We start from the raw sequence: 27226 nt of genomic DNA, 5'->3' as shown, positions 1-27226 counted from the left end.
CGGAGGACGGGATGTGCTGGTAAAGGGAGGGAAAGCCGCGCGCGGCAGCGGCGCAGGCAAGGGATGGAAGGCGAGGTGGCAGCAGCCGCCGCTACGACGCAAGCCCAGCTGGGCGAGTGGAGGAGGCTGAATTAGGAGAGGAAGGGGCTGGACTTGCAGGAGGGAGCCGACCAAGAGGACTACGCAGGCTCTCGCTCGCTCTCACTGCGAGTTTGGGGTTAGTGAGGAAGGTAGCAGCAGCGGCGGCACTCCAGCTGAGGGGGGCTCCTCCTTCTCGTTAAGAAGAAGGGGCGAAGCCGAATAGCCCCAGAGCTTGGCCAGGACCTCTGCGCGCGCCTTGGCCATTCCTTGGGCGCGCTGGGGAAGCGCCGGAGCAGGGGGTGGCTCTGCTGACTTTGGGGAGGGGGGTGGGAGGGATGGGGGGCCGTTGACTTGGCAACGCGGGCTGGGCTTGGGGCGCTTCGTTTCTTTCCGAGAAGAAGGCGCCGGGAACCTCGGGAGGGCGGCCCGAGCGCCCCCGTCGCCTGCCTGGACGTGAGCTGAGGCTGGGCTTGCGCGTCTCCTCTCCGAAGAGCAGCGCTATGGCTGGGGATGGGCTTGGTGGAGGGCGCTGGCGGCGGCAGCAGCGGGAGCTCTCCGGAGCCCCGGCGGCGCGCCTTGCCCGGTGTTAGCCATGGCAAATGGCAGCGGCGGAGGAGGAGGCGGCGGCGGCGGTGGCGGCGGCGGCTCCAGCGGCTCCAACAGCTACTACTCGGGAGGAGGCGGCGGCGGCAGCAGCAGCGGCGGCGGCATTAAGATGAGCATCAGCGCCGGCAGCAACCTGAACACGGACTCCTCCTCGGCGTCCTCCAAGCCGCCCAACGCGCTCATCATCCCCATGACCATGGAGGTGCCCTGCGACAGCGGCCAGCGCATGTGGTGGGCCTTCCTGGCCTCGTCCATGGTCACCTTTTTCGGGGGACTCTTTATTATTCTGCTCTGGAGGACCCTCAAGTACTTGTGGACCGTCTGCTGCCACTGCGGGGGCAAGGAGAAGGTAACGGTTCCCTGATTCTTCCCGATGGGTCTCCCTTTAGGGTCGCTGCCCGCGTTGTTTGAGAGGCATCCCTTTGATAAAAAGGAGTGTGAATGGTGCCAACGCGTGTATCGCCAGAGAGCGGGGATTGGCTGTTGGTTCCCTTTGGTGCACTGAGTGGGCAAACCACGGATCATAGCCCAAGGGTGTGTGAAACGGCCCTTGCTTGGAACTAAGCCCCACTGAGTTGAGTCAAACTTACTCGAAGTAAATGTGTGTACGATTGTAGCTATATACAGCCGGATCTTATGCACATTTACTCCGAAATGACCCACTGAATTCAGAGGCTGCAGGTCTGCAGTCTTATGAACTCTCACAAGCAAGTCCTTTTGAATGCCATGAGTCCCAAGTAACCATACCCAGCATTTAGTTGTTCTATACCATTCCTCTTCCTCTTATTCAGTCACTTTCTAACCTATAGTTTCCCTCTTCCATTTCTTCACTTTTCCATTTCCTTTCTGTTCAGACCTCCTCTATGACTCTCTTCATATACTGAGGGAGTTTGAGCATGCATGTGAGCTACACAAATGGTGAAGAAGATTTATTGATGATAACACAGTTGACTGTAGGTTGGCATTCTAGCTGAGCCTTCCAACCAATCTGTTCAACAAGAGTTCTGTGTTTGCTTCTTCAGGTTGCCTCTGTGTTCCTTGGTACTAGGATATGAAAGCAGTTGGGTTTGTTTATTGATGCCATGTGTTACCTTTAAAAAAAATCATGATCACCGCAAGTTCCAGAGAAAGTTGTGCAAGAGAACAGCAGCTATGTCATGGGCATGGATAGGGTGAGGTTCCAAGGTTGAGCTTCTCTTGGAGAAATGTTCGAAGTGAAAGAAAGTGATATGGTGGTGGTTGTAGTCACTCCTTACTGATTGCTGAGATGTATACTGACACTTAATGGCATGGTGGGGAAGTAACTTGCCTAGGGAGCAAGAGGTTGCTGCTTCAAATCCCCGCTGGTATGTTTCCCAGACTATGGGCAACACCTATATTGGGCAGCAGCAATATTAGGAAGATCCTGAAAGGCATCATCTCATACTGCTTGAGAGATGGCAATGGTAAATCCCTCCTGTATTCTACCAAGAAAACCACGGGGCTCTGTGGTTGCCAGGAGTCGAAAGCGACTCCATGGCACAACTTTACCTTTATACTGACACCCACACATTGTGAAGGAAATGTGGCTTGGTAATGATACACTTTCTGATCAATTTGTCCTCACAGATTTATTGCCACCACCAGGTCTCCCTTATATATGAATGTGTTCAGCTTTTTAATAGAATGTGTGGTTGACAAGATATATTCAAATCAAACATAACTTACTGTAGCCATTGGCTGTAACAGTTACATGTAAACATGTAACCATAAACAAACAAGATGAATTCAGTGGCTCAAAAAAACACATAACAGCAGTAACAAGTAAATATTCAGTTTAAAGTAAATATTTAGTTTAATCACATTGCAGTCCATACGTGTTGGATCTGACCAAATTAAATACATTTTGGGAAAAGAAATGAGAGTTTAAGTTTTGCCATTTGCAACAATCTCAGTAGATAATAACAAATGGAACAAACATGTAAACAAAACATAATTTTTTTAGAATAAACAAATATCCCTAAAGCCATCTACCACATCTTTGTTCATGTAAATTTGTCTGCTTTTCAGGTGCAAAAGTGAAAGAAGCCACTTTCACAGTAACCGACCTCCGGATTGATCTGTAACTCTCCCTCAATCTGACTTCCCCGCTTGTCCTTTCCCCCCCAAAGACATATTTAAGTGAAATCTTGCTCCCAAGAAAGTCAGAATTCCAATTGAGCAGGTTTGGGTGTGACTCATTTCACTTTAGTGCCACAGAACCTTTGTGGAAGTATCATCTGGAGTTGCTTATTGCAGGTGGATTCTATGGCCATCTCAGAAACAAATACATTCTTGTTTGTTAAGCATGATGGTAGACAAGATATTAGTATATTGGGCCCCTTTCAGATCACCGTCAGATGATCACTGCAAATGACAGCAAAATAATTGAGCACTAGAGAAAAATAAGGAATCTGAATCTGATGTCCATCAAGGACATCACTGAAGCCAAGATTTGGGGTGTATCAGCCAAATCAATGGAATTTTTGATTTTGATTAATTCAAGACTTTTTTCTGACATTCTTTCCCTCTAAAAAGTATACCCTGGGCACAGTCTAGAGGGACGTTCTCCTGTACAAGCCTTACTGAAATGAACAGAAGCTAATGGCTAAATTTCTTTTTGGTTGCATGTCTACGCACAGCTAGGCTGCTTAAATCCCATTGATTAGGATTTAAGCAGCCTCACTTTGTGTAGGATTGTAGCCTTAGTCACATGAGGTGCACAGAGAGCTCCGACAGCCCTCCATCCCCACTGAGAGGAAGCCGAGGACCACTCTCATCTGCTGCATTCATATTCTACAGTGAGCAAATCAGCCAGAAACTTCATTTGATTGTCCCACCCTATCTCCCACTTGCTAATTGTAGGCCTCTGCCACTGTGAATATAAAGTGTGGGCGGGGGGACTTAATCTAAAGGTAACAGCTTCACAAAACCATAAAAACAATAATCTGCAAAATGTTTGTTGTGTAGTAAAATCTGTAAAGTGGTAATAGCAAGCTCCTTCTTAATGCTTTTTCTAGTCCTAGTTTGGTTCAAGGGGAGACCACTATCAAAAGAGGAAAAGTAATCTTCTAAAATGATTGGCTTTTTAAAAATATTTTTGTGCATTAGCCTGTGGGCTTTGCTGACCATTTCCCTTATAGATTGGAGATGCCCAATTAATGTTCTTTAGCCACAAACTGGTTCACACACAAATACATCACTTGAAGCCTTGCAGCAGAACTTGTGAATGGACTCTACTGAAAAGCATCGCAGGTGATATGAAAGTTCTGTTTGTCGTAGCTTGTCCATCATGAAGTGATGAACATGGACTGATGGACCAGCCCGTTGGAGCATAGGCATTGTTGCCTTTGCTGTGCTACGTGGGCACAGTGAAAAGGGGGATGAGAACTTCCTACCCCCAGTCTTTAGTGGTCCATGAAGACCTGGAGCATGTCAGGTTAAGCAACATACCCAGAAATACCCACTGTTCCCTCTAACAGGGCATTCCAGATGACGTTCACTACAGCTCCCAGCATCCCCAGCTGCAATGGCCTTTGGTTGGGGATTATGGGAGTTGTAGTCGACAACATCTTGGAATCCCTGTTAGAGGGAGCACTGCCCAGAAAGACTGAAAGAAACGGGGGGGTGGGGTCAGTAAAATGGCCCCCTTCAGTGAGTTCCAATTTCAAATGTAACAGCAACTCTTGTGAAGGCTGGCACTGAGGTGATCTTTCATTTCCTTCACCACAAACCCCACTTGACTTCTCAGTGGGAATACACCAAAATGTCTGTGGTCTGTGGCTGCTTTGTGCAGGATCCCCCTCCCCCGCCAGGCAGATTCAACATATAGCTAGCGAAAACATAGTGTGCTTAAAATGCCATTGTGTCCTGTAAGCTTGGAAACTGAATACAGTGGGGAGATTTTTTCTTTTTTTTTTTTGCAAGAATGCTTTTTGGCTTTAAAAAATGTTAATGCTCTATATTTGCTAACATGGGATCTGACAGGCAATTTGGACCCTCCAAAATAGACCAGCAGCTGGAGTTTCTCCTTTCCCCTTTTCACATTTTTCGGATTACAAATGGAAGAATAGATCTGCTTCAGCTATTCCTGGCACACAAGATACACATAAAACGCACAAACCTTTTAAATATATATGGTTGCTAGGCTGCTGTCTGATTTGACATTCAGTGATCAGCTTTCCCTGTTTCTTCCAAGATATGGCATAACCTGGCTGTGCAACATGGAATCATTTTTAATTTGGAAGGTGTGGAGGGGTGGGGGGAAGATGGTGGTGATAGAAATAACACTGCAATGAAGTGAGAATGATGAGTGCAACCTTGAGAAAGTTAGACACATTCAAGCTCTATTGAAATCAGTGGGAGCCCATTGATTTCAGTGTGATTTCAGCATGCAAAAACTCTGTGGACTGCAATTACTTGCTAATTTCCCTCTTTGTTGTTTTGGATACAGTATAGTCAGAGTTTCCAAAAAGGGCCCCTGATCTTCCAGTTAGATGTATTACCATCATTTTAAACCAGGTTTTCTCTGGAAAAGATGATGGGCTCTGAAGCTCTAAAATTCAGTTTGACTTAAGTAAATAACAGGATCAGTCCTTTCCCCTGAAGGTATTCATTTTTAGGAAAACAGAAATGGAAATGTGAGCTTAAATGGAAAGAAAGATTTGTTCCTGCTGAGATACTCCATTGTATTTTTATGATAAATGTATATTTTTTTGCGGGAAACTGGTTAACTGGTTCCTCTGAAAGGAAAACCAATAGGTCTGGTGGTGTTTTGCCTCGGTGTGGTTGTGTGTGTGTGTGTGTGTTCGTGTTCTCCTCTGCTGGTAATGAGAAATAAATCTGAGATTCCAGAAGGCACTGGAGACATAAGGTAGACACCAGGAACAGCCACTGGAGGGATACTGTGCTGGGGGTGGATAGGATCAGTTGCTCTCGCCCTACTAAATAAATAGAATCACCACTTTTAAAAGGTGCCTCTACTTTGCTCAGCCAGCATGGGACTTGCTAATACAGTTCTTTTTGGGAAATAGTTGTTTATGTTAGCAAACTTGCATCTGCTGAAGGATCTTGGGAAATGCTATAACTAGTCATTACTATTCCCAGGGTGGGGTCCAAATTATATGCCCCCTCCTCCGCCAGGTCCTTTTGAAGAGTGATTGATAAAATCAGGGGGAAGAGTCTCATATCTCCTATTTTTCTTTTCTTTCACCACCAGCAGTACCGATTGACTGAATTGTGCTTTCCTGTATTAAGTTGCAGGCACAAAGCCAAAGAGAAACTGCAGTGGTGCCACACTATGCCTGGCCTGCTTCCCTCACCAAGCCTCTAGCAAGCTGATATCTGGTTTTCCACACATTGTCTTGAAAACAGGTCTAACTATTACAAATTGAAAGAAGATATTACCCAATTGAAAATTATTCTCTCTCCCCTCTCTCCTATGTATGTGTACACACACACACACATTCCCATTGAAATTAATAGTATGAGCAAATTTATCCCATTAATTTCAATAAGGCTGCTTATGAGAATAACTTAATCTGGATATAAGCCATCATCTCATAACTGCAACATTTAAGTGTGTGTGCGTGTGCACAAGTGTGTGCATAAAAACAGATTTAAGTGTTATAGTTAGGGAGGCAGGCTACTACTGTCACTGACTCACATCCACACTAAGTTACTCATAAGCAGTCTAATTGAAATTAATGGGATAAGTTTATTTGTTCCATTATTTCCAATGAGAGTAAGTAAAGTGTGCTGTCAAGTCGATTTTGACTCCTGGCATCCACAGAGCCCTGTGGTTTTCTTTGCTAGAATACGGGAGGGATTTACCATTTCCTCCTTCCACACAGTTTGAGATGATGCCTTTCATAATCTTCCTATATTGCTTCTGCTTGATATAGTACAAATGGGGATTTGAACCTGCAACCTTCTGCTTGTTAGTCAAGCATTTCCCCACTGCACCATTTAAAGTGGCTCAATGAGAATACTCAGTGCTAATTTTCTGAAACCTGTAAGTCACCTGACTGTCACCTGACTTCTGAGCTTCAGTATGTAGCCAGCCAATTGGGAGCAGTGGAGGAGGGTCTTCACCCTCCATCTTTCCGTTCTACAGTAAACATATCGCTGAGAACATGTCAATTTCAAACTGGCAACCCTCAGATGGAAAACACATAGTGTGGTTGAAGTGCAGGGAGGCAGGAGGCTGCTGAGTACCCTCGGAAATCTTTCAGGTACCCCCTTGTTGGAAACCCCTGGCCTACAAATCCATATTTGTAGTGCTCTTCTCACTACTGTTCTGAATTCCCTACCTAGCCATGCCTGAAAACCCCAGCTTTTTCTGGTGCTGTGATGTTTTGGTAGCAAAAAAACAGGGCAGGGGCGGGGTAGCAAGATTTGTCTCCACAAGTCAATGAAACAAGGCAAATCACAGCAGACTTACAGTGAATCAGTCCTCCAGTGTGCAAAAGGGAAAAGAAAGTAACTGAAACCGAACAAAAGTCCTGTACATCCAAAGTTATCTGAGGGCCAGGCTAGACATAAAATTAGCCATGTCCTTGGCCTTTGCATGTTTTCCAAGTGGAAATAGCAGCCATGGGGGTGGGGGGATCAGAATCAGGCCCATGGGAAGGAGATCTATCTATATCTATATCCATCCCTTGCTATGGTCCTGATCCTGATTTGGCTCGTCATGGCTGCTATTTGCACTGGAAAAAACAAACATCCAAGGGCCAGTGATGTGTTTAGCATACTGTCTAGATTTGTCCTAAAGGTTGATTTCTGTGCAGAGGAATGTAGTTATGCCTGTGAGTCAACAAAGTCAGCTCTGTGAATGTTTGGCAGAGGACAGGGAAAGCAAGTGGAAGATTTTCAGAGAAGAGACGTGGAACTGTCATACCTTTCCTCAAGAATCCTGGAAAGTGCAGTTTGGAGTGATGCTAAGAAGATCTTCTATAAATCTCTAATACCCTACTTCCTTCACAGAGCCACCATCTTGATACCACCCCCATTCATGCAAAACTGCCAAGGTTTCAATGCCTGAAGAGGCATTTTTTTGAATTGAGGATATCAATCATGTAACTGTTCTCTTCCCCTGCTCCCTTAACATTTTCCATATATACACATTACCAGATTCAATAACAAGCAAGTTTTGTGACATAAGCAACAGAGAAAGGCAGCATGAAAACCACCCACCCGATCATCAGATGAAGTTTGAGACAACATGATGCGATACAGAAAATATTGTATTGGTTGGTTGCCTACACTAGCAATTTTGCACTGAAACCAATTTGATGAACATGTTACTGTTAGGGACTCTATCAAATTGGACACAATTATTGTTCCAATTTCATGCATAGCCCTACTAGAATCTCTCATTTCCTGAGTAGAAGACGTGACTGCTAAAGTGGTTTAAGTCTGAAGCATGGTTAGTGGAAGAAGAAAGGATGACATTTAGATACCTAGTCCTCCCATTGGCTTCAGTGGAAAAAGACTCCAACCCCCTAATCTTCTACAATAAATGGAGTTTATGCCTAACTCTGCTCTGGACTGTGGCCGCAGGACACAACCTCAGTGGGTGTTTTTTCAAATTGCTAGGAGTAGCCCCCCTCCTTCTAGAAGTAGAATGCAGAGGACTGGGATATGTGAAGGGGCCCCAGTGCAAAAGATTTCAGAGACAGTACCAAAGGACATAAGATCTATTCACATTACATTCAGTGCACATACCATCTGCATACAGGGTATGCAGGTATAGATTTGTATGTAGGCAGTTATTCACAGAAGTTGAACACAGCAGTACACTTCCATATGTATCCTGCATTTGAGATGCTCTTTACCCAGGACCATTTTAAAGATGAATGCATGTACTGTCATTACCACACAAACCTGTACATGTTTACAGACTCCTGAACACAGGTACAGCGTGTCTGAATAGGACTATGTGTACAGATTAGTATGTAGGGGAATGCTTCCACACATGAAGTGAAAGAGACAACTGCTCCCCGATAACTCTCAGGGACTTCAGGCTAAATCTAGCCAATATGTGAACGTATCCCCTCCATTCCAGAGGATATGCAAATTAAAGGGCTTCAAAAGCCCTGTGTGAAAACTTCCTGGAAATGTCAGGAATTGAACCTGGGGCTTTTGTCATTTACTCTGCCACTGAGCTACAACCCCTCTTTCATACCATAATTATTGTATCATATTTTTCTAGAAACAGAAATATAAAACTTTGAAAGGAAATGGAACTATCCCATTAAAATGTGTAATAGCTGCAGATTCAATTTATGCTATTTTGGGCAGATAGCAATAATTTCCAAGATACTGACGTTATTTCAGAGCTTTGTTTCCCATTGTGTTTGTGATGGAGGTAGTGGGGGCATTGAGTGAAGTTAATGTTGTTGTTAATCTGCCAAGACATATCAATGACGTTCTCTCTATGCTGAAGTCATTAGAAACTTTGTCTATGCTTCAGCAAAGTCAAGATTCATTGGGCGTGATTCTGAACCATTCTTACTTTTGTCTAGTGATTTCACTATTGAAAAACACACACATTTATTTTCATTATTAAATTTCATGTGTTATTGCTTTATTGTGTTTTAGTTGGCTTTTGTAGCTACCCTGTAGCTTAAGAAATGATCTAGTTTTTTACTTGTCATGAACTAGAAATAAGTATGGATTTTGTATGATAGTCTTCCCTTTCCTGGGTCCTATTTTTAATCTTGTACTAAAATTGATTGGACAATGACTTTAATTCTGATTGTATGGGTTATTGATTATGGCATTTTGAAAACAAGACCTATCATGCAAGAATGGCACATAATTCTATATAGTTCATTATACCTTAGTCAGGAGGTAGTCTTTATGAACAGCATGTGATTCCATGAGTATTAAAATTTCTCAGGATTTTTCCCAGTAGGTCTGTTCATGCGGCACCTTCAAAAATCAGTTCAGGGTGATCTGAGCTGCATCCTATCACATTCATTGCTCATACCTGTGTGTGTTGGGCATCTGTGTAATATTTGTAGGGCTTAGGTTGCCTTATTATGACCAGGCTGTGGGTCCTCAAGCGGCTAAACCAAAGCTGGCAATTACTGACCTTCAGCTGGAGTCACTCAAAAGAAGGCAACTGTCGAAAGGATATGAATACAAGGTGGCCTCAGGCAGAATGGGACCTAGTGCCCTGGCTTCAAATTTATTTATGTATTTACTTGTACTCAGTTTATAGTGTGCTCCACCCCAAAGGTTCTGAGTGGCATGCATGGATACTTAAAATGTATTTAAAATCCAGGGAGACATAAAATCCAGGTGACATAAAATCCAGGGAGAAGTTATACTATGAACCCTTAGTCAAAGTAATGCACTTACCTATGTTCTTCTCCCAAGAGATGTTGGAGAGTATAAGCCTAAGATGGTGTCTAGGGTAGGATTCAAAACTGTGCTTGAAAAAGTATGGGTGGGGAAAAGTGATTATTAACCAGTGTTTTAATTCCTAGAATGAGCCATGCCAGAGCTCCATCTGCTTGCTTTAGCATACAAACTCATCCCAGAACATCAGGTAAATAGATGTGTATGCTTATTGGGTAAAGGGCATGTTGCATATGTTCAGTGGTAGTGTCTTCACCTGTTTGCAGCATTGGCCCTGGTGGCAGGACTTATCCTTGGCTCAAATTTGTTTAGAACCCCAATCCTCAAATTTATTTAGTGGAGCGTAAGAGTCCTGACTGGATATTTTGTCTCCCTCAGTCCTTTAGCACTGTACCCCTGTACAGTGCAAGAGTACTTTTTTGTAGTTAGAGGTTCTGAGGTTTATGCCTGTGTGAGCGTTATGCCCTTTTCATTCTTCACTCTTTCATTCCAACTGCAGATGGTTGGATGTGAGGATGGATGGGGCAGTGTTCTCTCTATTTTTTTCCTTCTGTGTGTGGAATGAGTTTGTTCCGGGCAGCTTATGGTTATGAAGGCAGTGTGCACGCACATGCATTCAGAGTGGGGCGTTCCTGATTCAACTTGAGTGGAATCTAAATTTAACTGAGCAGACATCAAAAATTGTGAGAGCGCAAGCACATGTGCACACCTTAGAGGGAACACTGGATGGGGGATTGACAGTAGTTACTCAGTGGTGAAAGACATTCTGTGTGTGGCCCAGGGCCCATGTTTTAGCAAGGTAGTTTGCAACCAGTGATTAAAAGCAGGTGCTGAGCTGAGATTGGGCTCTTACTTTTAACTCTCTTCCTGCACCTCAGCATGGCCTAATCTATTCCTGAGGCAAATTTCTCACTATGAACAGTCACACGAGACAGAAATGGTGTAAGTCTAGCTCCAGATCTTTGACTCGCTCCTCTCATGTTGCTGCTGCTGGCAATAAGTGGGGGGGCGGGAAGCAATCAAGGAGGAAGAAATGGAGTAGTTTTTATTTCAATAAGTAAATAAAATAAGAGGAAGATGGTTATGGATCATGGCATTTGAAAACAAGCTTAGTCAATGAATGAACTGATACGGGACACAGGGCAACTCGAGCACAGGTCTCTTGCAGATTCCCAACCTCATCTTTTGAGGTGCACTCAGGTGGGATCCTGCTTGCTCATATTTTCTTATAGTGCATTTCCAGTGGAGAAAGTCCTCCACAGACTACCCAGTGGCTTTGGCTCTGGTATCCAGTGGGCCTGTGGGACCCTTTTGTGTGCGTGGCTTAACACATAATCTCTCCAAGTGCCAGCTGGCATCATACACATTTGCCAAAACCCATCTCTAACCACATTGCAGCTGTTTCTGTGAAAACAGATGTTTTGGGGAGTCGTCTTGACCTGCCTATGATTGAAATTACAGCTGGGCTCAGACGGAAATATCCAAACCTAGAAATTTGTAGCTCTGGCAGTTGGATAAAATGAACTTAGTTTTTTCAATGAAACCTTTTAATAAAGCACCAGGATATTTTAAAAAAATCTTTTTATATATTGTTGAGAGGCTGTATCTCAGTGGTAGTGCACATGCTTTGCATACATGAGGTTCAGTTCCTGGCATCTTCAGGTTCATCTTTTGAGTGTCAGGACTCCCAAAGGCTTCTGTCTTAGACTCTGGAGAGCTGCTGCCAGTCAGGGTAGGCAACAATGGGCTGGATGGACCACTTCGGCTTCATGTTGTTCACATGCTCTTATGTAATTTTTTGATGTCGCCTAGGTGCATCAGCACATGGGGTAATTTGCAGCAGCTGAAGGGAATTCACAATGCCATGGAGATGTTTGTTGTGCTTTGTTCAACAGCTGCGCATTTCAGAATGGCTAACAGAGCTGATTCACACATGCATGAACATTGCTCCATGTCTCATCACTTGATGAATCACAGTGGCAGTTGCCTCCATTGAAAAAAAAATGTTTTAAGAAGAAATGATGTGATATCCGGTGGCTGCTTTCAGCTGAATCATCCGTTGCTTGATGTTGTATCCTTCAAGTGATGAGCAAGCATGTTTGAACTCATTCTCAAGTATTTGTATATTCATCTGCCTCAATGAGCTTGCTAAGTGTCAAACATTATCTGGAAATACTTGAGAATGAGCATTTCCTAAATTTTAAAGAAGTATTTCAGAAGGCCTGTGTGTACAGTACTCTGTGCATACTACTCTTACAAAAAACAACCCCCACAAAAAAAAAGATACTGTTCCAAAGGAATTTAAATTCTGTATCCCGAAAAGCTGAATTCTGCAACCTATGTACATTAATGTAATAAAGTAAATCTTGTATATTCTGGTTCTGCCAGTCAAGAGGAGGGACAAAGGCCTTAGCAGAGCACTACAGCCCCACCTGCCAGAATTTCTGACTACCAGAAAATCTGCTGAGCCCTGTTCTGGCTTCTGAGATTTCACCCAGTATTGCCCTTGTACATTCAAGCCTATAAGCACTAGAAAGTACTTTAAAAAATGTTGAGATTCTCAGGTTGTTTTGTTGAGCACCCAACACTGGATTATCTTATTTTTTTTCCTGGGGCACATGCACAGTCCTGTTTTGTAAGCCTTATAGTAATGGAAAGTATATTGAAAAAGATGAGTGAAGGCGTACATGCTGTGCTAAGCAGACTTTTCCATCTAAAATGACCAGGGAACAGTAATCATAGGAACACAGGAAGCTGCCATATACCAAGTCAGACCATTGGTCCATCTAGCTTAGTATTGTCTACACAGATTGGCAGCAGCTTCTCCAAGGATGCAGTCAGAAGTCTCTCTCGGTCCTGTCTTGGAGATGCCAGGGAGGGAACTTGGAACCTTCTGCATGTAAGCAGGCAAGTGCTCTTCCCAGAGTGGCCATATTCCCTAAGAGGAATATCTTACAGTGCTCACACATGTAGTCTCCCACCTATATGCAACCAGGGTGGACCCTGCTTAGCAAAGGAGACAATTCATTCTTGCTACCACAAGACCAGCTCTCTTACTATGTCCCTCCTCTTTTGTCCATGGAGCATAACTCAGTCTTGAACAACAGTTTTTGTTTTCAGTTTAGTTGTAAGGGTAGGGAAAGAGGTTCAGTAATTCAGATCATTATGAGTGGAGATGCAGTAAGTTTGTGGCTGAATGAGAAAGGTTAGGTATCTGATCTGACCTCAAGTACTGAGTTGGTTGCATGGAGGGAGAAAGAATAAAGAAAAGTGCAAAAGGAGGCAGTGTGGCAGGGGAGAAGGGTGAGTGAAAAGAATGGTGGGGTGAGATGCATTTATGGAAATATGAATTTATGCATATTATGTTGCATATCCACAATCCATAAATGCATGTATCTTATGGATATGAGGTTGGGCATGTGTGTGCATACACAGACTGGTTCATACACACATTTGCTCCATAATTACACTACACTTGATGACTGGCAGCTGAATAAGTCTGTGATGGTGCATTCACATGTGCATAATCATTTGATTTTGCAGTCATTGAGAGTTGGATGAAGTCTCAGACATACATGATTGAACCAACCCATAGACAGAAGAAGAAAGTGTAAGTGGGAAGGAGGCAGTCTGAGTGATGGTGCTTAATGTGTGCATGCGCAGAAAGCATCACATTTTTGTTGCACAAGAGTTCACTTCCAGCTCACTGAACATCCACAGAATCCCCCCTATATACTTCAACAGAATCCTCCCACACCTTCCATATACTCCTGTTAAAACTCCCAAGAAGCTTCCATGAAACGTTGACTGAAAGCAAACATTTAGTTATCTCTCTTATTAAATTACGTCCTGAAATTGGGCTGACTTGTTCTCCTTTTCTCCTGTCCAATCATCTAAAATGACTTGGCTATACCCAATGCACATTTTCCTGGAAGGAAGTCCCATTGACGTTATTGGGACTTACTTCTGAATAAACATGTATCTGTTCTGTTGGGAGCACAATTTTCTCCTTTATTTTTTTTTAACAAATTGCTTCATCTTCAGTGATGCTCGGGAGTGATATAGCTCGAATACTGCTTTTTAAATATATTTATGTATAAGTGGGGAACATAGATGGAAAAGGATGTGGATCTCTTAGGTTTTAAACCTGAGTAGGGAGGCATGAGGAGCAGCTGATGCTGCTCTTACATTCTGAAACCCTTCCCTCTTTTCCAGGTGCTTCAGCTATTGGCTGTAATGGAGAAACACTAAAATGTTTCTTGTCAGAATGGGTTAACTACCAGAAGTATGGTAGACCCTTGTGAGTGCATTATACAGTTCCATCCAAATTTCAACCAAATAGCTCAAGACATTTCTATTTGGGCACACTTTAAAATTTTGAAGCTATACTTCTGACCACTTATATCTTTCTATGTTATCTTCCCAATCACCCAGAGAAGTGAGAAGAAACAAAGTTAGTATTGCCTGCTTTGAAGTAGTTCTTCGGAACATTGTTGATGTTGATATCTTTTGCAAGGGAGGATTGAGAGCAAGCGAGCAGATGAGTGTCTAGGAAACAGGCTAAGTAGGGCAAGGGGAGAAAAAGGTGGCAACCAGCAGAAAAGTGAGCTCAGATGCAGAAGTGAGGAGGCATGGGAGGAGGGGGTATGCGTGGGAATCAACCTTCCTATATGTCACCATTGATGCAGATAACCACTCTTTTACAGGCTGTGTATCACAGCCATCCACATCTTTTCCTCATCATGCAATATTTTCCCTTTGTGTTCATGATGTTAGAAAAGTCATGGATATTTCACAAATTTTCAAACTAATCATGCAAAATGTTATGCAGTGTGCTAAACTTCATCTGGACAACCTGTGACATTGTCCATAAGACTCAGCACTGATGCTAGAATAAACCATTGTCTGTTATCTGATCTTCAGTGAGTCAGGTTCCAGTGCCTCAGGCAACTGTATTTATGCCTCTCACTCCTAGCTGTTGCAGTTTACATGCCTCACTGTTCATTTTCCCCTCCTCCTGCTTCATAGGAAATGTTCCTTCTCTGATTTCTTAGCCATGTAATTGCATCAAGAACCAAGCACCTGAATTACACCTGTGTAGCTTGTTCAGCAAAATAAATCAATTCTGTTCTCCTTACTACTGGTAAACTCTTCAGTGCAAACTACAATCTCTGCTGCAAGATCACAGTTTATGAGTCTAATGGCCAGATATGGGCACAAGGGAAGCAATGAATATCTGTGGGGTTTTTTTTAATTCCTGAAGCAAAAATAGCATCTAGCAACAGATAAGATTCCTAAATAAAGGAGCAGGTTTCTGGAAAATAAAACATGGATTTTTGGAGAAAAACAAAGCAAAGTGGTGGTGTTACTCAGGTCGGTTGCCTGGCAGGGAAGGTTGAACAATAAAGTCCAGAGAGCATAGGTAATTGATGGTGGGAGTTGGGGCACAGGGGCACTATGCTGGTAGGGTGTACCGGGAATATGCCCTGTGGGTCAGTCCGAGCCTGGTCTGGTACCATGAGCAAGAGGAGCAAGCCAGTCAGCACATTAATAGGGGAACAATCTGCACTTACGCTTGGGTAGAAATAAACCATGCAAGCTATCTTCTTGGAAAGTCCTACTCCTTTGGAAATCTCATACTTGCCCATTCTTAAACATTCTGTGATACTTTTGTATGAGGAAATGTCTGTGGAAGTAACAGGGAATATTTCACACATCCCTCCCTAACAGGCATATTTTTGTAGCACAGCACACTTGCCAGTGTGCAGTGCTGTGTCTGTACTGCCATTCCACAGAAGTTATAAAAATCCCACAAAATGTGGCAGTGAATTTAGACTTTAGCATCCTGATACTCCTAGCTGTCATTTAAGATAAATGACAAGTTTCTAACCCTTATGAAGCAAATACCTAAAAATGTGATGGCAAAGCCTGCTGAAATCTCAGAAAGCTAAAGAGATGGCAGATTAAGGTTTTGCAGCTTGTGGTAGGCCTCAGTGTCCTGCATAGTTAGTCCCTCCCCATGACCAGCTAAGATATTATGCAGTGTGCTGAATTTGCATGATTTGCACAGGTTGTAGAAATCAGCTTCCCCCCCCCCAAGAACTTTAATTGCCTTGGGACAGGATCTTGACCCATTATTATTGTTTTGTTAAAGGCTGAATTCACACAGCTCTGCTCTGTAACTGTAGCACTGAAGGGGTAAACAAAAATTTAGCACTACAGGTGCCTGGTCTATCACCTGTGTTGATCCTGCTAGCTTGTTTGGAGCAGCAGCCATCAGTAGGAAGGTTGTGGCAGCACAATACTCCTCACATGGATTGCAGGGATCAGATGCACCAGTGCGAAGCTTAGCAGGAAATCGGCATAATGCAGTCTGGACAGCTTGTGGAACTGTAGAACTCTGTTTTATGCCTGTCTGCTGTCTGGCATCAATAAGTTGAATGTTAGGACCAGTGACTATGGGCAGATCAAGAGCAATGATATTAGTATCATTGTAGAGATGTACTTAGAAATGTTGTATACCCTTCCCACCCACCTGTGAATGCCAAGTGGAAAGAAACCCTCTCCTCCCCGTCAAGGTGTCATGAGATTTTCACATTCTGGAGACCCAGTGCTGGGGAAACCTGACTAAAATAAAACAGTCAAGTGGAGATTTTCTGGTCCAAGTTTCTTATGTTCAGTAGTGGCATCCGACCTATTGAGCTCCTTCTCTAGGGAGCTCGGGCAGCTCCCCCTCTTTTTCTGTTTTCAGACAGTGTTCAAAAGGTTTTTTGATGCCGTACATAACAGATTTTGTATGTATTTTTCATTTGCTGTTGTGTCCTTTCAGTGTGTTGTTTAAATATGCTGTTTTTAGGATATTACACTGGTCCTTAGTGAAAATTTTCTTTGTTAAATTGCTTTGTGGTTTAAAAAATGTAAAGCAAAGCAAAAATGTGACAAATAATATTCAAGTCCCAATCATATGCCACATACCTTCCAATTAGCTTCAGCTGCCTTGGTTAAGAAGTGACCTATCAAATAGGTAGATTGTAGTGTTTTGCAGCTCCTTTCTTGCATATCTTCAGAATGGGCTGATTGATTATGGTTTGGTATGCACAGTTTCTTCCCTAGCCATAGGAAGTTCAAGGACAGCTGCTTACAAGGTCTTTTTTATTGTTAGAAGAGAACACTGGGGACTTGCAGTGGTTTTTGTGATATCTGTCTGTTTACAAATCTGTGTTCATCAGGGAGGAGTAGGCAAAGACGCAGACACATTGCTAGCCTGTAAAGCAGCATGAGGAAAAAAGGAAAGGTTGTGCCCTCAAGTCGGTGTTGACTCCTGGCGACTACAGAGCCATGTGGTTTTCTTTAGTAGAATACAGGAGGGGATTACCATTGTCTTCTCCCACGTAGTATGAGATGATGCACCTTCCTATATTGCTGCTGCCCATTATAGGAGTTTCCCATATTCTGGGAAACGCACCAGTGGGGATTCGAACAAACAGCCGCCTGGTCTCTAGGCAGGTTGCTTCCCCACTGCACCATTTGCAGTATGCATGTCTCCAAAAGTTATTCACTTGGAGCATCCTCCCCACATCCCACCAGGTGTCTTCTTTCATCAAGCTACTAAAACTCAGATGTCTTTCTCCTTGATTGGCCACATTGTGACTCCCTAAAATTTGTCTAGCTGCTACCAGCCCAAACAGGAGAGGTGTATCCTAGCACAGTGGCACCAGCCATCAAAGTTTTTTGAAGAATATTTCCACTGTTCATCAAAAACCATTCTGCAAGCATCTTCATCTAGCTCTGGCAAAACAGGCTGACATCCTGACTAATGCTGCACTTATGCCATGAACAAAGTTGCACAGGCTCAAGAAGATCATAGTTGTGCAAAAGCACAGGGATTTTTGAAATTGGACAATTGTGCAAAAGTTTCTATATAAATGTCTGAGGTGTGCCACAGGTTGAGCACTTGTTGCACAAGTGCAAACTTGCTTGCACTAGTGCAGTACTAGTCTGGAACACAAGCTCCAAACTTGGTGCAACTAGCTGGCACAACAGCCTTGTGCTGGTGCAACATTCTTATGCAAGCACAGCATTAGGATGTCAGTGATCAAGTAAAAGAAAACAACAAAAAATATTCTTTTCCCTTGGCAAGTCACAATAGCATTGGTATTACATAATGTAGCTATAATTGTCAGCTGCCTGTCCAGAGACAATGCCTATGGCTTCAAATGTTCCAGGCACCAAGAGAGGTTGCTCTGTTGGTCTTCTCATCCACCCAGGGCTCCTGTGGTCACTTTTGTCATGCATATATACAGTGAAAACATTAAAAAAAAATTTTTGTGATTGTTACCCTAGTTTGTCATGCATGTTATTTTAAAGTAATTGTAGCAGCTTAAAATAAATATATACTGAAATCAGAGCTGCCACTCCCTCCCCACCTGCAGAACTGCTGGTTTGTGCCTTAACAGTTATTTAGCAAGCAGAAATTCCAGAAGTGCACCTTCTCCAACATGGTGATGGGAAGCTTAACCTGTTGAATTTCTGCTTGTGTGGTTGTCAAAGGCATGGGAATCCTGCATAAGGAGGAGACAACCCATCTTCATTATATGAAAGGCAGAACTTCAGAAGTGAAACTTTCTCCATTATTGCAACAGCATGTCAGGAAAAGAGCTGAGGACTAGAAACTTGAGAGATTTATCACTACAAGAGCAAGATCAGTGTTCATGCTTATCAAATACTTTATTTTTGTTTTGGATAGAGAGTTGCATGTTTAAAAGTGTATGTTGTTTGGCATCCAGATTATATAAATTTATATATGAGTACTTAGACCTGGCCTACATGTTAAACCATGGATTAAAGGGCTTTTCCCCTTGGGGGTCTTTTCTGGCTTGAATGTTCTTTTTCTGCACTTTAATGGTCAGGCAAAGAGCCATACTTAGCTGCTTGTGACATAATGCTGAGTCATACTGCAAGAGATGAGATTCTTTTTAGCTGAGATACAAATTGCTTTATGCAAGCTAGAAGGGAGGCAGCAGAGAAGCTTTCAGGGGCATCTATGAAATTACCAGTGATTGTCCCTGAAATAATAGTTAAGCTATATCCAGGGAGGGTAAACTAGGGATATGGCATGAGGTTTGATTCTTCATGTCAATAGCTCAGTTGTTCGGGTCATGCTTTTTATCCAGAAAGTTCCAAGATCAATTTCTATCTCTTCAGATCTTGAGGAACTGGGTGGGAAAGAACTATCAGAGAGTGGCTACCAGTCAGAGTAGACAGCACTGGGCTAGATGGACCAAAAATCTGACTTCGCATCAGGCAGCTTCATGTATGCATTCACAGCTAGATGCTAGTGGAATGTCTGACTCTAAAATCCAAATCTAAAGTGTAGCTGATTTGCAGGAGGTCTTGTTGAATTAAGAAAAGGCTTGTATAGTACATGGAATGCTGGCAGGGTTGGCATCATTTCCTGGAAAGTAGCCCTTTGCAATTGGCTGGAAGCATATTCACTGCCCTCTGTGGATGGAAACCTGGAGACTACTGGTTGGCAGATGATGGCAAGCCCTGTGATTCTGGATGGTAGCCCACTGCCCTATAGCAGCACTGATGATGAAACCACTGGCTGTAGTGTGATTTGGCCATTGTTGAAATCTGAGGGCCCTTTTTCTTTGGGTTTAGAGTCTCTGGTCGTTTGAAGGACAGAGGAGATTGTGGAGAGAGACAAAAGATGCATTAGGGAGAGGGTCAAACTAATGGTGTCAGGAACAGCAACTCTTGACTTGAGGGAATTGTGTATCTGAGTTGCTTCTGTGGCATGGACCTTGGCAGCAGAGACTCTGGGTCTCCGTATACTACAGGCTTGATCTTATTTAATAGTCATTCTCTCTCTCTCTCTCCGGGAAGTTCTGGGAACCCGTCCTCCATGTCCCCTATCTGCCTCTTCAGGGCTCATTTGTGTTTGTTCCTGTAGTCCCAGCTTAGTTTTGCCACTGGACTTGTCTTTGGAAATTTTGCCAAGCACCTGAGTCTCCGAGGTCTCAGCCTTCCAGTCCACCAGGGCATCACCCTGTCATGTAGATTGCCAGTATTCTCATTGACTGACTTGTGATTTGAGCGTGTAGTGAGAATTACACATGAGATATTGGGATAGTGGCATAAAAGCTCTCTCCCATGTGCATGATGGGAAATCAAATACAGCTGCTGTAACTGAAGTTGGCTCACTACTCTAAGAAGCCCACTGACACAACACACCATGTTCACAAGGAGTGAAGAATTTTAAAGGGGATGCTAGCATTTGTATTCTCATTGATCCTGTGGCAGCAGCTAGAGAGACAAACTAAAATCTAGACCCATGTTGTGCTACACAGGGTTTTGCTGAAAACAGAAAGATATTGTGCTATTTAATGCAAACCTTTTCTCTAGATTTTTCAATAGTTTGACACATAATTTTGTCTAGCCTGGCACTTGTCCTCACAAGACTAGAGATAAGATTGTGAGGCAGGAAGTTGCTGGTTCAAATACTCCTCAGCACTAAAAACATTGGGGCACCAAAGATATGTGAACACTTAACAGAGCAATATATTTACTTGCTACTTAACAATTTTTATGCCACCTTTCCCTGTTAAAATACAAATAAGGTGGCAAACAATAAATAGAAATACAAACAGTAAAACCACAAAAATCCAAACAACCCCCACTGAACATAACTAATAAAGGCAGCTGTCTCAAACAGAAGTTTCACAATTTGATAAAGTAATTTAAAACCACTAGTTGTACTGGTAGACAGAGACCCAGTTAATGGACTCTGCTGGCTACTGTGAGATCAAATTCACCTGCCTGGAGAGGGACTGAAGTAAATTACTTGTGGTACTTAAATTTGGCTAGGGAAAGAAGTTCTGGTTTTCTGGAACCAACTACTAAAGCAGTCTGAAGGGACTCTAGGTGTGTTACTGTTACACTGGTCTGTGTGCTGTTTGGGGACCAGGTACAATCTGCTTGTGTGCCTACTTGCTTCCTGTCTGCTCTACCTCTGCATCTGTGAGTGAACAGACTACTCCAAAGTCACCATAAGACTCTGGGACTATTTCCTCCAAAGGATGTGATACTGTGAAAATGTTCAAGAAATTCCAACACCCAGGGAATCATGGAGCATGATACCATCTACTGGGACAACTCTCTCAGCTTCAGTGGGACTAATTGGCTTAAAGGGCCTGAGCACTGACTGGTTCAGAATTAACACTTGTGAGGTATTTTTATTTTATTTTTTAAAATTGGATTATTTAATCTTGAGAGATGCCTGAGCATTTTTGTCAAACTATGCTTAGCTTCAAGGCTTATCTGCAAGACTCATACAAAGATTAGCTTCAGACTTAGGGTCGGTTCTTACTTAATAAACCTGCATCTCAGTAGTACCACTTCAGACTGCATGTGAGGACTCACATGATGGAATCCTCCATATTAAAAAACGTTCACTGCACATAGCAAACTAGTACTTCAAAGAGAAAGGCTCTAGCCTAGCTTTCTCCCTGACATACTAGTTCTCTAAGTGGTGAGTTTTTATGAGGAACATTCTGTCGTGTGAGCCCCCTTCTGTCTCTATTACAGCCCAATCACAGATTTACCTCAGTGCATTTCATCATTGTAAATCTGTATTGTTGTAGCAATATGCAATCATGCATTCATTTGCCTACATCACAGGTATGTGTTTCCTAAACAAGCAGATATATGAACAACAATGTACAGTAACTCATTTGACAATAATGTACTTGGCTCTCAGTTTCTTTGCAGCCAGAGCAAACATTGGTACTTTATATAATACACCAGAGTCTGCCAAACACATGTACCCCCTTCTCTCAGGGGAAACAAATGGCTGATTTGTCAAAACTTTTTTAAAAATTGCTGTATACAAAGGGCAACTTGCAAAATAATGAATAACATCCTCAATTTGGGTAGGGCAGACTTACCTCAGTGATGACTGGGTAATATTGTTCGCAGATATACTACAGATGCACATATTGCAGAGAGGAATTGAGGCTTGTGTGGACTTCCCTCTTTTGGGTAGGCACCCTTCTGTTCCCTAAAAGACCTTTGTATTTAGATAGGCTATTTTGGAAACTGTGCTGATACCTTTAAATGTGTCAAAGTCCTGAGAGAAGATGCAGATGTTGTGCCCTATTCTTCCACCAAACCTCTTTGCCACCATTCTTTTCTTGCCTGCTCTGTCCAAAAGAATAATGATTTTCCTCCACAGCAGGTGGTGGTAGAGGGTGGATGAGAGGAGGAAGAAAGGGTGCAGTGTCTGCGTTAGAGATGTGCATGAAACACATTTTGCATTCTGTTCCAAGCTTGGAACGGAATGCAAAATGTGCAGAAAAGTCTATCGGAAGAACAGCCGGTTGAACTGGTTGTTCAGACGGGCCGATCGCAAAACACTCAGAATGTCCCAACCCATTCCTAGCACCATTTTAGAATCCAAAATGGCACTCTTCTGCCCTCTGTGCACGCATGGCAGCCATTTGCATGGTGGTGCTGTCCATGCAAATGGCCACACATGTGCAGAGGCCAGAAGAGTGCCATTTGGATTCCAGAATGGTGCTCAGAACAGTCAGAATGTTCTGATGCAGGACGGGGTCATTCCAAGCTTAGTACAGGCCCTTCATTTGAGCTTAGTACAGTCCCAAGCTCATTTGTTCTGAGCTTGGGACTTTCGAAATGGCCTGTTTCAAGGGCGAACATACCGACTGCAGAATGTTCTGCACATCCCTAGTCTGCATCCTGCCTTGGGATCTCTGTGTATTTAATGATAAAGTCACCATCTTCAGAGAAGTTGACAGCTGTACATTTAGGGACAGTTCTGAATCATTCCTCTCTGTAAGGCAAAACTGCAGTAGACCTAAAGTTTAGAGCAGATGCTTTCAGTAAAATATGAAGAAACACTTAGAAGGATGGACCATGGACTATGTCAGCAAGGGAGGCGGTTGCGTCCCATAATGCCTTGCATTTATATAGTGCATTCAGCTCTGCAAATTTTCACAGTGCTGGTCTTATGTAGCAGATAGATTGATTCGGAACAGGGAAATCTAGGTTCAAATCCCTGTTCCACTGTGAAGTCCAGTGGTTGAAGATCCCAGTGGTTACCTGGGATCAGTAACTGTCTATTCTCTGCTTCACAGGGTTGCTTTAAGGACACAGTGGAAAAACCCACACATGCTTCCTTTCGTTTCTTTGTTGGAGGGCAGCTTGCACATGCAGTTAATAAGTATATCCTAATGACAACATGAGCGATATAGGAAGATGTTGAAAGGCATCATCTCACACTGCCCGGGAGATGGCAATGGTAAACCCCTCCTGTAATCTACCAAAGACAACCACAGAGCTCTGGTTGCCAGGAGTCGACATTGACTTGATGGCATACTTTACCTTTAATGACAACTTTGTAAGGTAGATCAGTATTATTATCCTCATATTGCAGATGAAGCTGAGAGAACAGTGGCTTGCTTAAGACCATCTAATGTGTTGATGGAAGAGGTGAGAATTGAAACAGTCTTTTAAGTCAAGTGTTCACACTCAGAGACTATAAATCAAGCCAAAGGTTTTTTTTAAAAAATGGGTTTCTTAAAAATAATCAGGATTAACTCTGTCTCTGAGATGATTTCTCAAAGTTCCTTGAAAACCTGCAGTTTCACCTATATGATTTTTCCTTCCACATTTTAATGCTATTCACAGAATCCTTAACCATCTATATTTTTATTTGTAGCATCCCTCAGCTGTGTTGCATGGCTCTATCATAGTAAGCATTATACCTCTAGAAGTTAAAAATGCACAGAAGAAATATAAAGAATAAAATAAGCCTCTTTTTATATTTTAGAAGGTTTCCATTTACACACAGGTCTTATGTGCTGAGCTATCTTTAGCTCATTTGAGCAATACAGGCTTTCTCCAGCTCTTATTTGTGAATGTAGTATTTTGTTCTTAAAAGGAAAATCTCCTGAGTATGAACTAGGCTCTCCTGCTAGCTACAACCAAGAAAGGAAAGCAGCAGGAGGGCTGCCTGTGGGAGACTGGACTTGAGTCAATAACAGTTAATCAAAATGAAAAATTTGTAAAACATCTCTTTCACTTGGACTTTGTGCTAGATGGGTGAGAGAACAGGTGATGTATTGTGAATCAAAATAAGCATTAAATTCTTTAGTTTTCCTTAAATGTTTTTGTGTAACAGATGGCAGACTAATTTTATTTAACAAGTCAAGGAAGCGTCTATTAAAGCAAATGAGGTTTCTCCAATCGTCTGAAGCCACTAAGCATTGCTGCTGTTTGCATTTTATTAAACCTTGTACTTATAAAGAAAAGAGTAGTTGAGATTCAGTGATAATTTCTCTTCTTCTCCATACCTACAGTGGGAGAAGGAAGGCTATCCTTCCTACTCTGCCCTTTGGGCATCCATCCATTGGCATAACATTTTAATTAGGGCAACTATGCAAACTAAATATCCAGTGCTCAAGGCCCAAATTACATAGTTCATTGACTGCATGAGGGAATTTAGTTAAGCTTATTAGAATCACATACCGAGGTCAGTTGAAAACTCTGTTCTGACAGGGTTTGGGAACTGTGTGTTCTCCCAATTTTTGGTTGTATGGAAGCAAGGTAGGAGGAAAACCTGGGTAGCTTTTCCTCCTACCTTGCTTCCACACAATCACCTCTAGCCAGGTTTTCCTCTTACCTTGCTTCCATACAACTGAAAACTTGGAGCACACATGGCTCCCAACCTAGGTAGAACACAGTTTTCAATTGTGTGAATGACCTCACTGTATGTTGGATTTCATGCATATACACCCCATTCAAACATCCCCCATATATATTCCTTCTGTAGGGTGGCAAGACAGGATATTACTCCAAGTTGTGTAAAAGGAGAAAATCTGGGATCAAGTATCCTCTGATCTGTGCCATTATCATTTGTTGAAGAAAACTTTTAAAGATTCCACCGCTTTTTAAGGTCATCACACACAAAATTTGAACTCTGGATGGGGTTACACAGATGTGGCAGGCTTAGCTCTCAATCATCCCTATTTTGCTGGATAGGACAAAGTGAGGCGAGTCTCATGATTGGTGAGACTCACCCAGAGCAGGTTTGCAGGGAGAGCAGGCTTAGTCTGCTCTCCCTGCAGACAACCGGAGTGGAAGCCCTGGGCAGCCAGATTGGCCACCCACACGATTGCTGGCTCTGTCATGTAGCTGGCAGGGGCCTGGGAGTTTGGGGGCTGCATGGCGCCTGGAAGTTCCAGCATGCTCTGCGCAAGTGCACAGAGCATGCTGGAGAGACCCCCAAGCCGGGAGGCTGCATTTTTAGCCTCCTGGTCAGGGGTCTCCTTGTGAGTTGCTGTGGTGTGGAGCCGTGCCACGGCAACACATGATCCAGAAACCCTGGTTAGTGGAGTCCTCACTCCACTAACCTGGGCTAAGGGGAGGGAGCAGGTTACCCGATTTGAGGCAACCAGGCTTGCCTGCGAGCCCATTGGTTCTCACGTTCTGCTACAATCGGGCTAGGCTCCCCTAGCCCGTTTTTAGCCAATCGTGAGAATAGCTCAGTAAACGATGGGCAAAATGTGATCCTTGCACAAGTCTGTGAGTACATCAGGGGCATGCTAAGGCCCACCTGGACTGTTTAACTGTCTTCTATATGTAACTAAACTATCATATGGCACTCATATGGAGAAAACACAATAGTCATCTAAGGGAATGACATTTTAGAAGGGACAAAGTGGTTTTGAGTGGCTTACCATAGATGTCCATGACATAATAGATATCTGGCCATAGTCTTTCTAAAGATGAGGTCCTAAAGATATGTACTGCTTGAGAATAAGACCTACTCAGTTCAATGAGGCTTACTTTCAAGTCAGTGTGCTTAGGATGCAGCTGCATGTAATTGTTTATGCTGTTTGTAATTTCAGTATTCTGTTTGGATTCTAATGAACTTTTTCTTATAACTCCAGCACACCGTTCTTTCCTCTTAGGAATTTTCTATGGTTTATGTGTTGAAGTAGCTGTACAGCATATGCATATGCATATGCATAAATTGTAACATAATTGTTATACTTACTGAATTAGGAGCCGTAGGGACACTTGCTGCTGCTTTTCAGCATTGAAATGCAAGCAAGATAACAGCAATGTAGAGCAGAGAATTAGCTGGAATGCAGTGCTGAAAAGTGGATGTTGAATCTAATGTAATCAGACCTGGATTAGGAAATGAATATCTCAAGGAGTGATGCTTTTCTAGGTCATTCTTTATGTACTTACCTCAGCCTTGTCTTGCTCTAGCCATCTGCAAGTGCAGTTGACTTTGGATTTAGCCCGTTGATTCTTTTCTCCTCCACCTACCTTTAGTTTCAGACCTGCAGCACACACAGGCAGATCCCTCTTGAAACTGAAAATCCAGTCCTTTCTCCACAAATGTATAGAATGAACTAGAGGGAAAATGTTAGGGTTCCTTTCCAGAGGCAGAAATCCACTACTCCAACTGACAAGGCATGGGAATTATGTTATCATTTGTATAATGCCACCAGGGTACATGGCACTTTTCCTGCTAGCATGAATGAAAGGTAGGTCCCTGACTGGAGGAGATTTAGATGGTGGGTGGGAAGGAATTTAGATGATGGGTGAGAAAGAAGGTAACGGAGAGGGAGAGGTCAAAATAACAAGGGATGGATGCAAGCAAATGCAGTTACACAAATATGCACCCCAATCCTATGCATGTCTACTCTGAAGTAAGTTTGATAGAGTCTGATGAGACTTGCTACCAAGCTTAGGCTACATGAACCAATAGTCTGATTTGGTCTAAAGCATTCTCTCATGGGCATGGTTCACGCAATTGTTTGAATCTAGGTTTAATGGGATTACCAACATTAGTATGATTATGTGAACCCATGCCAAGTTGGTGTATAGTCCAAGATGAATCTGAGATTTCTACCTTGGCATGGGTTCACACAATCATGTTAAGATCAGTACCTCACATTAACTTGGATTCGAACCAGGCCATGGTCAATCTCAGGTATGGATGAAGACAAAAAGAGATTGAGCCAAACATTGTGTGGAAAAGGTAGATCATGAATTGAGGTTTGAATGGAGAGTGAGAGGTAATAAAACAGATATCTGGGAGGGGAGTGCCCAGGACACA

At 43.0% G+C, this 27226-nt stretch overlaps 1 protein-coding gene across 17 annotated transcripts in view; it reads left to right on the top strand.

The window, feature by feature from the left end:
• The first annotated feature begins 434 nt into the window (after positions 1-434).
• KCNMA1 (potassium calcium-activated channel subfamily M alpha 1) overlaps positions 435-27226 on the top strand; it is an 829029-nt gene continuing 802237 nt past the window's right edge. For all 17 annotated transcript variants that reach the window (XM_053304540.1, XM_053304539.1, XM_053304531.1 and 14 more), the window contains exon 1: positions 435-1036. In XM_053304540.1, coding sequence (XP_053160515.1) covers positions 674-1036 — 363 coding nt within the window. In that variant the 5' untranslated portion in view covers positions 435-673. The remainder of the gene's footprint in view (positions 1037-27226) is intronic.

Source organism: Hemicordylus capensis, chromosome 3, assembly GCF_027244095.1.
Source record: "Hemicordylus capensis ecotype Gifberg chromosome 3, rHemCap1.1.pri, whole genome shotgun sequence".
NCBI classification, from domain to species: domain Eukaryota; kingdom Metazoa; phylum Chordata; class Lepidosauria; order Squamata; family Cordylidae; genus Hemicordylus; species Hemicordylus capensis.
The sequence above is the reverse complement of the archived record's forward strand: the minus strand, read 5'-3'. Positions and strand labels throughout refer to the sequence as shown.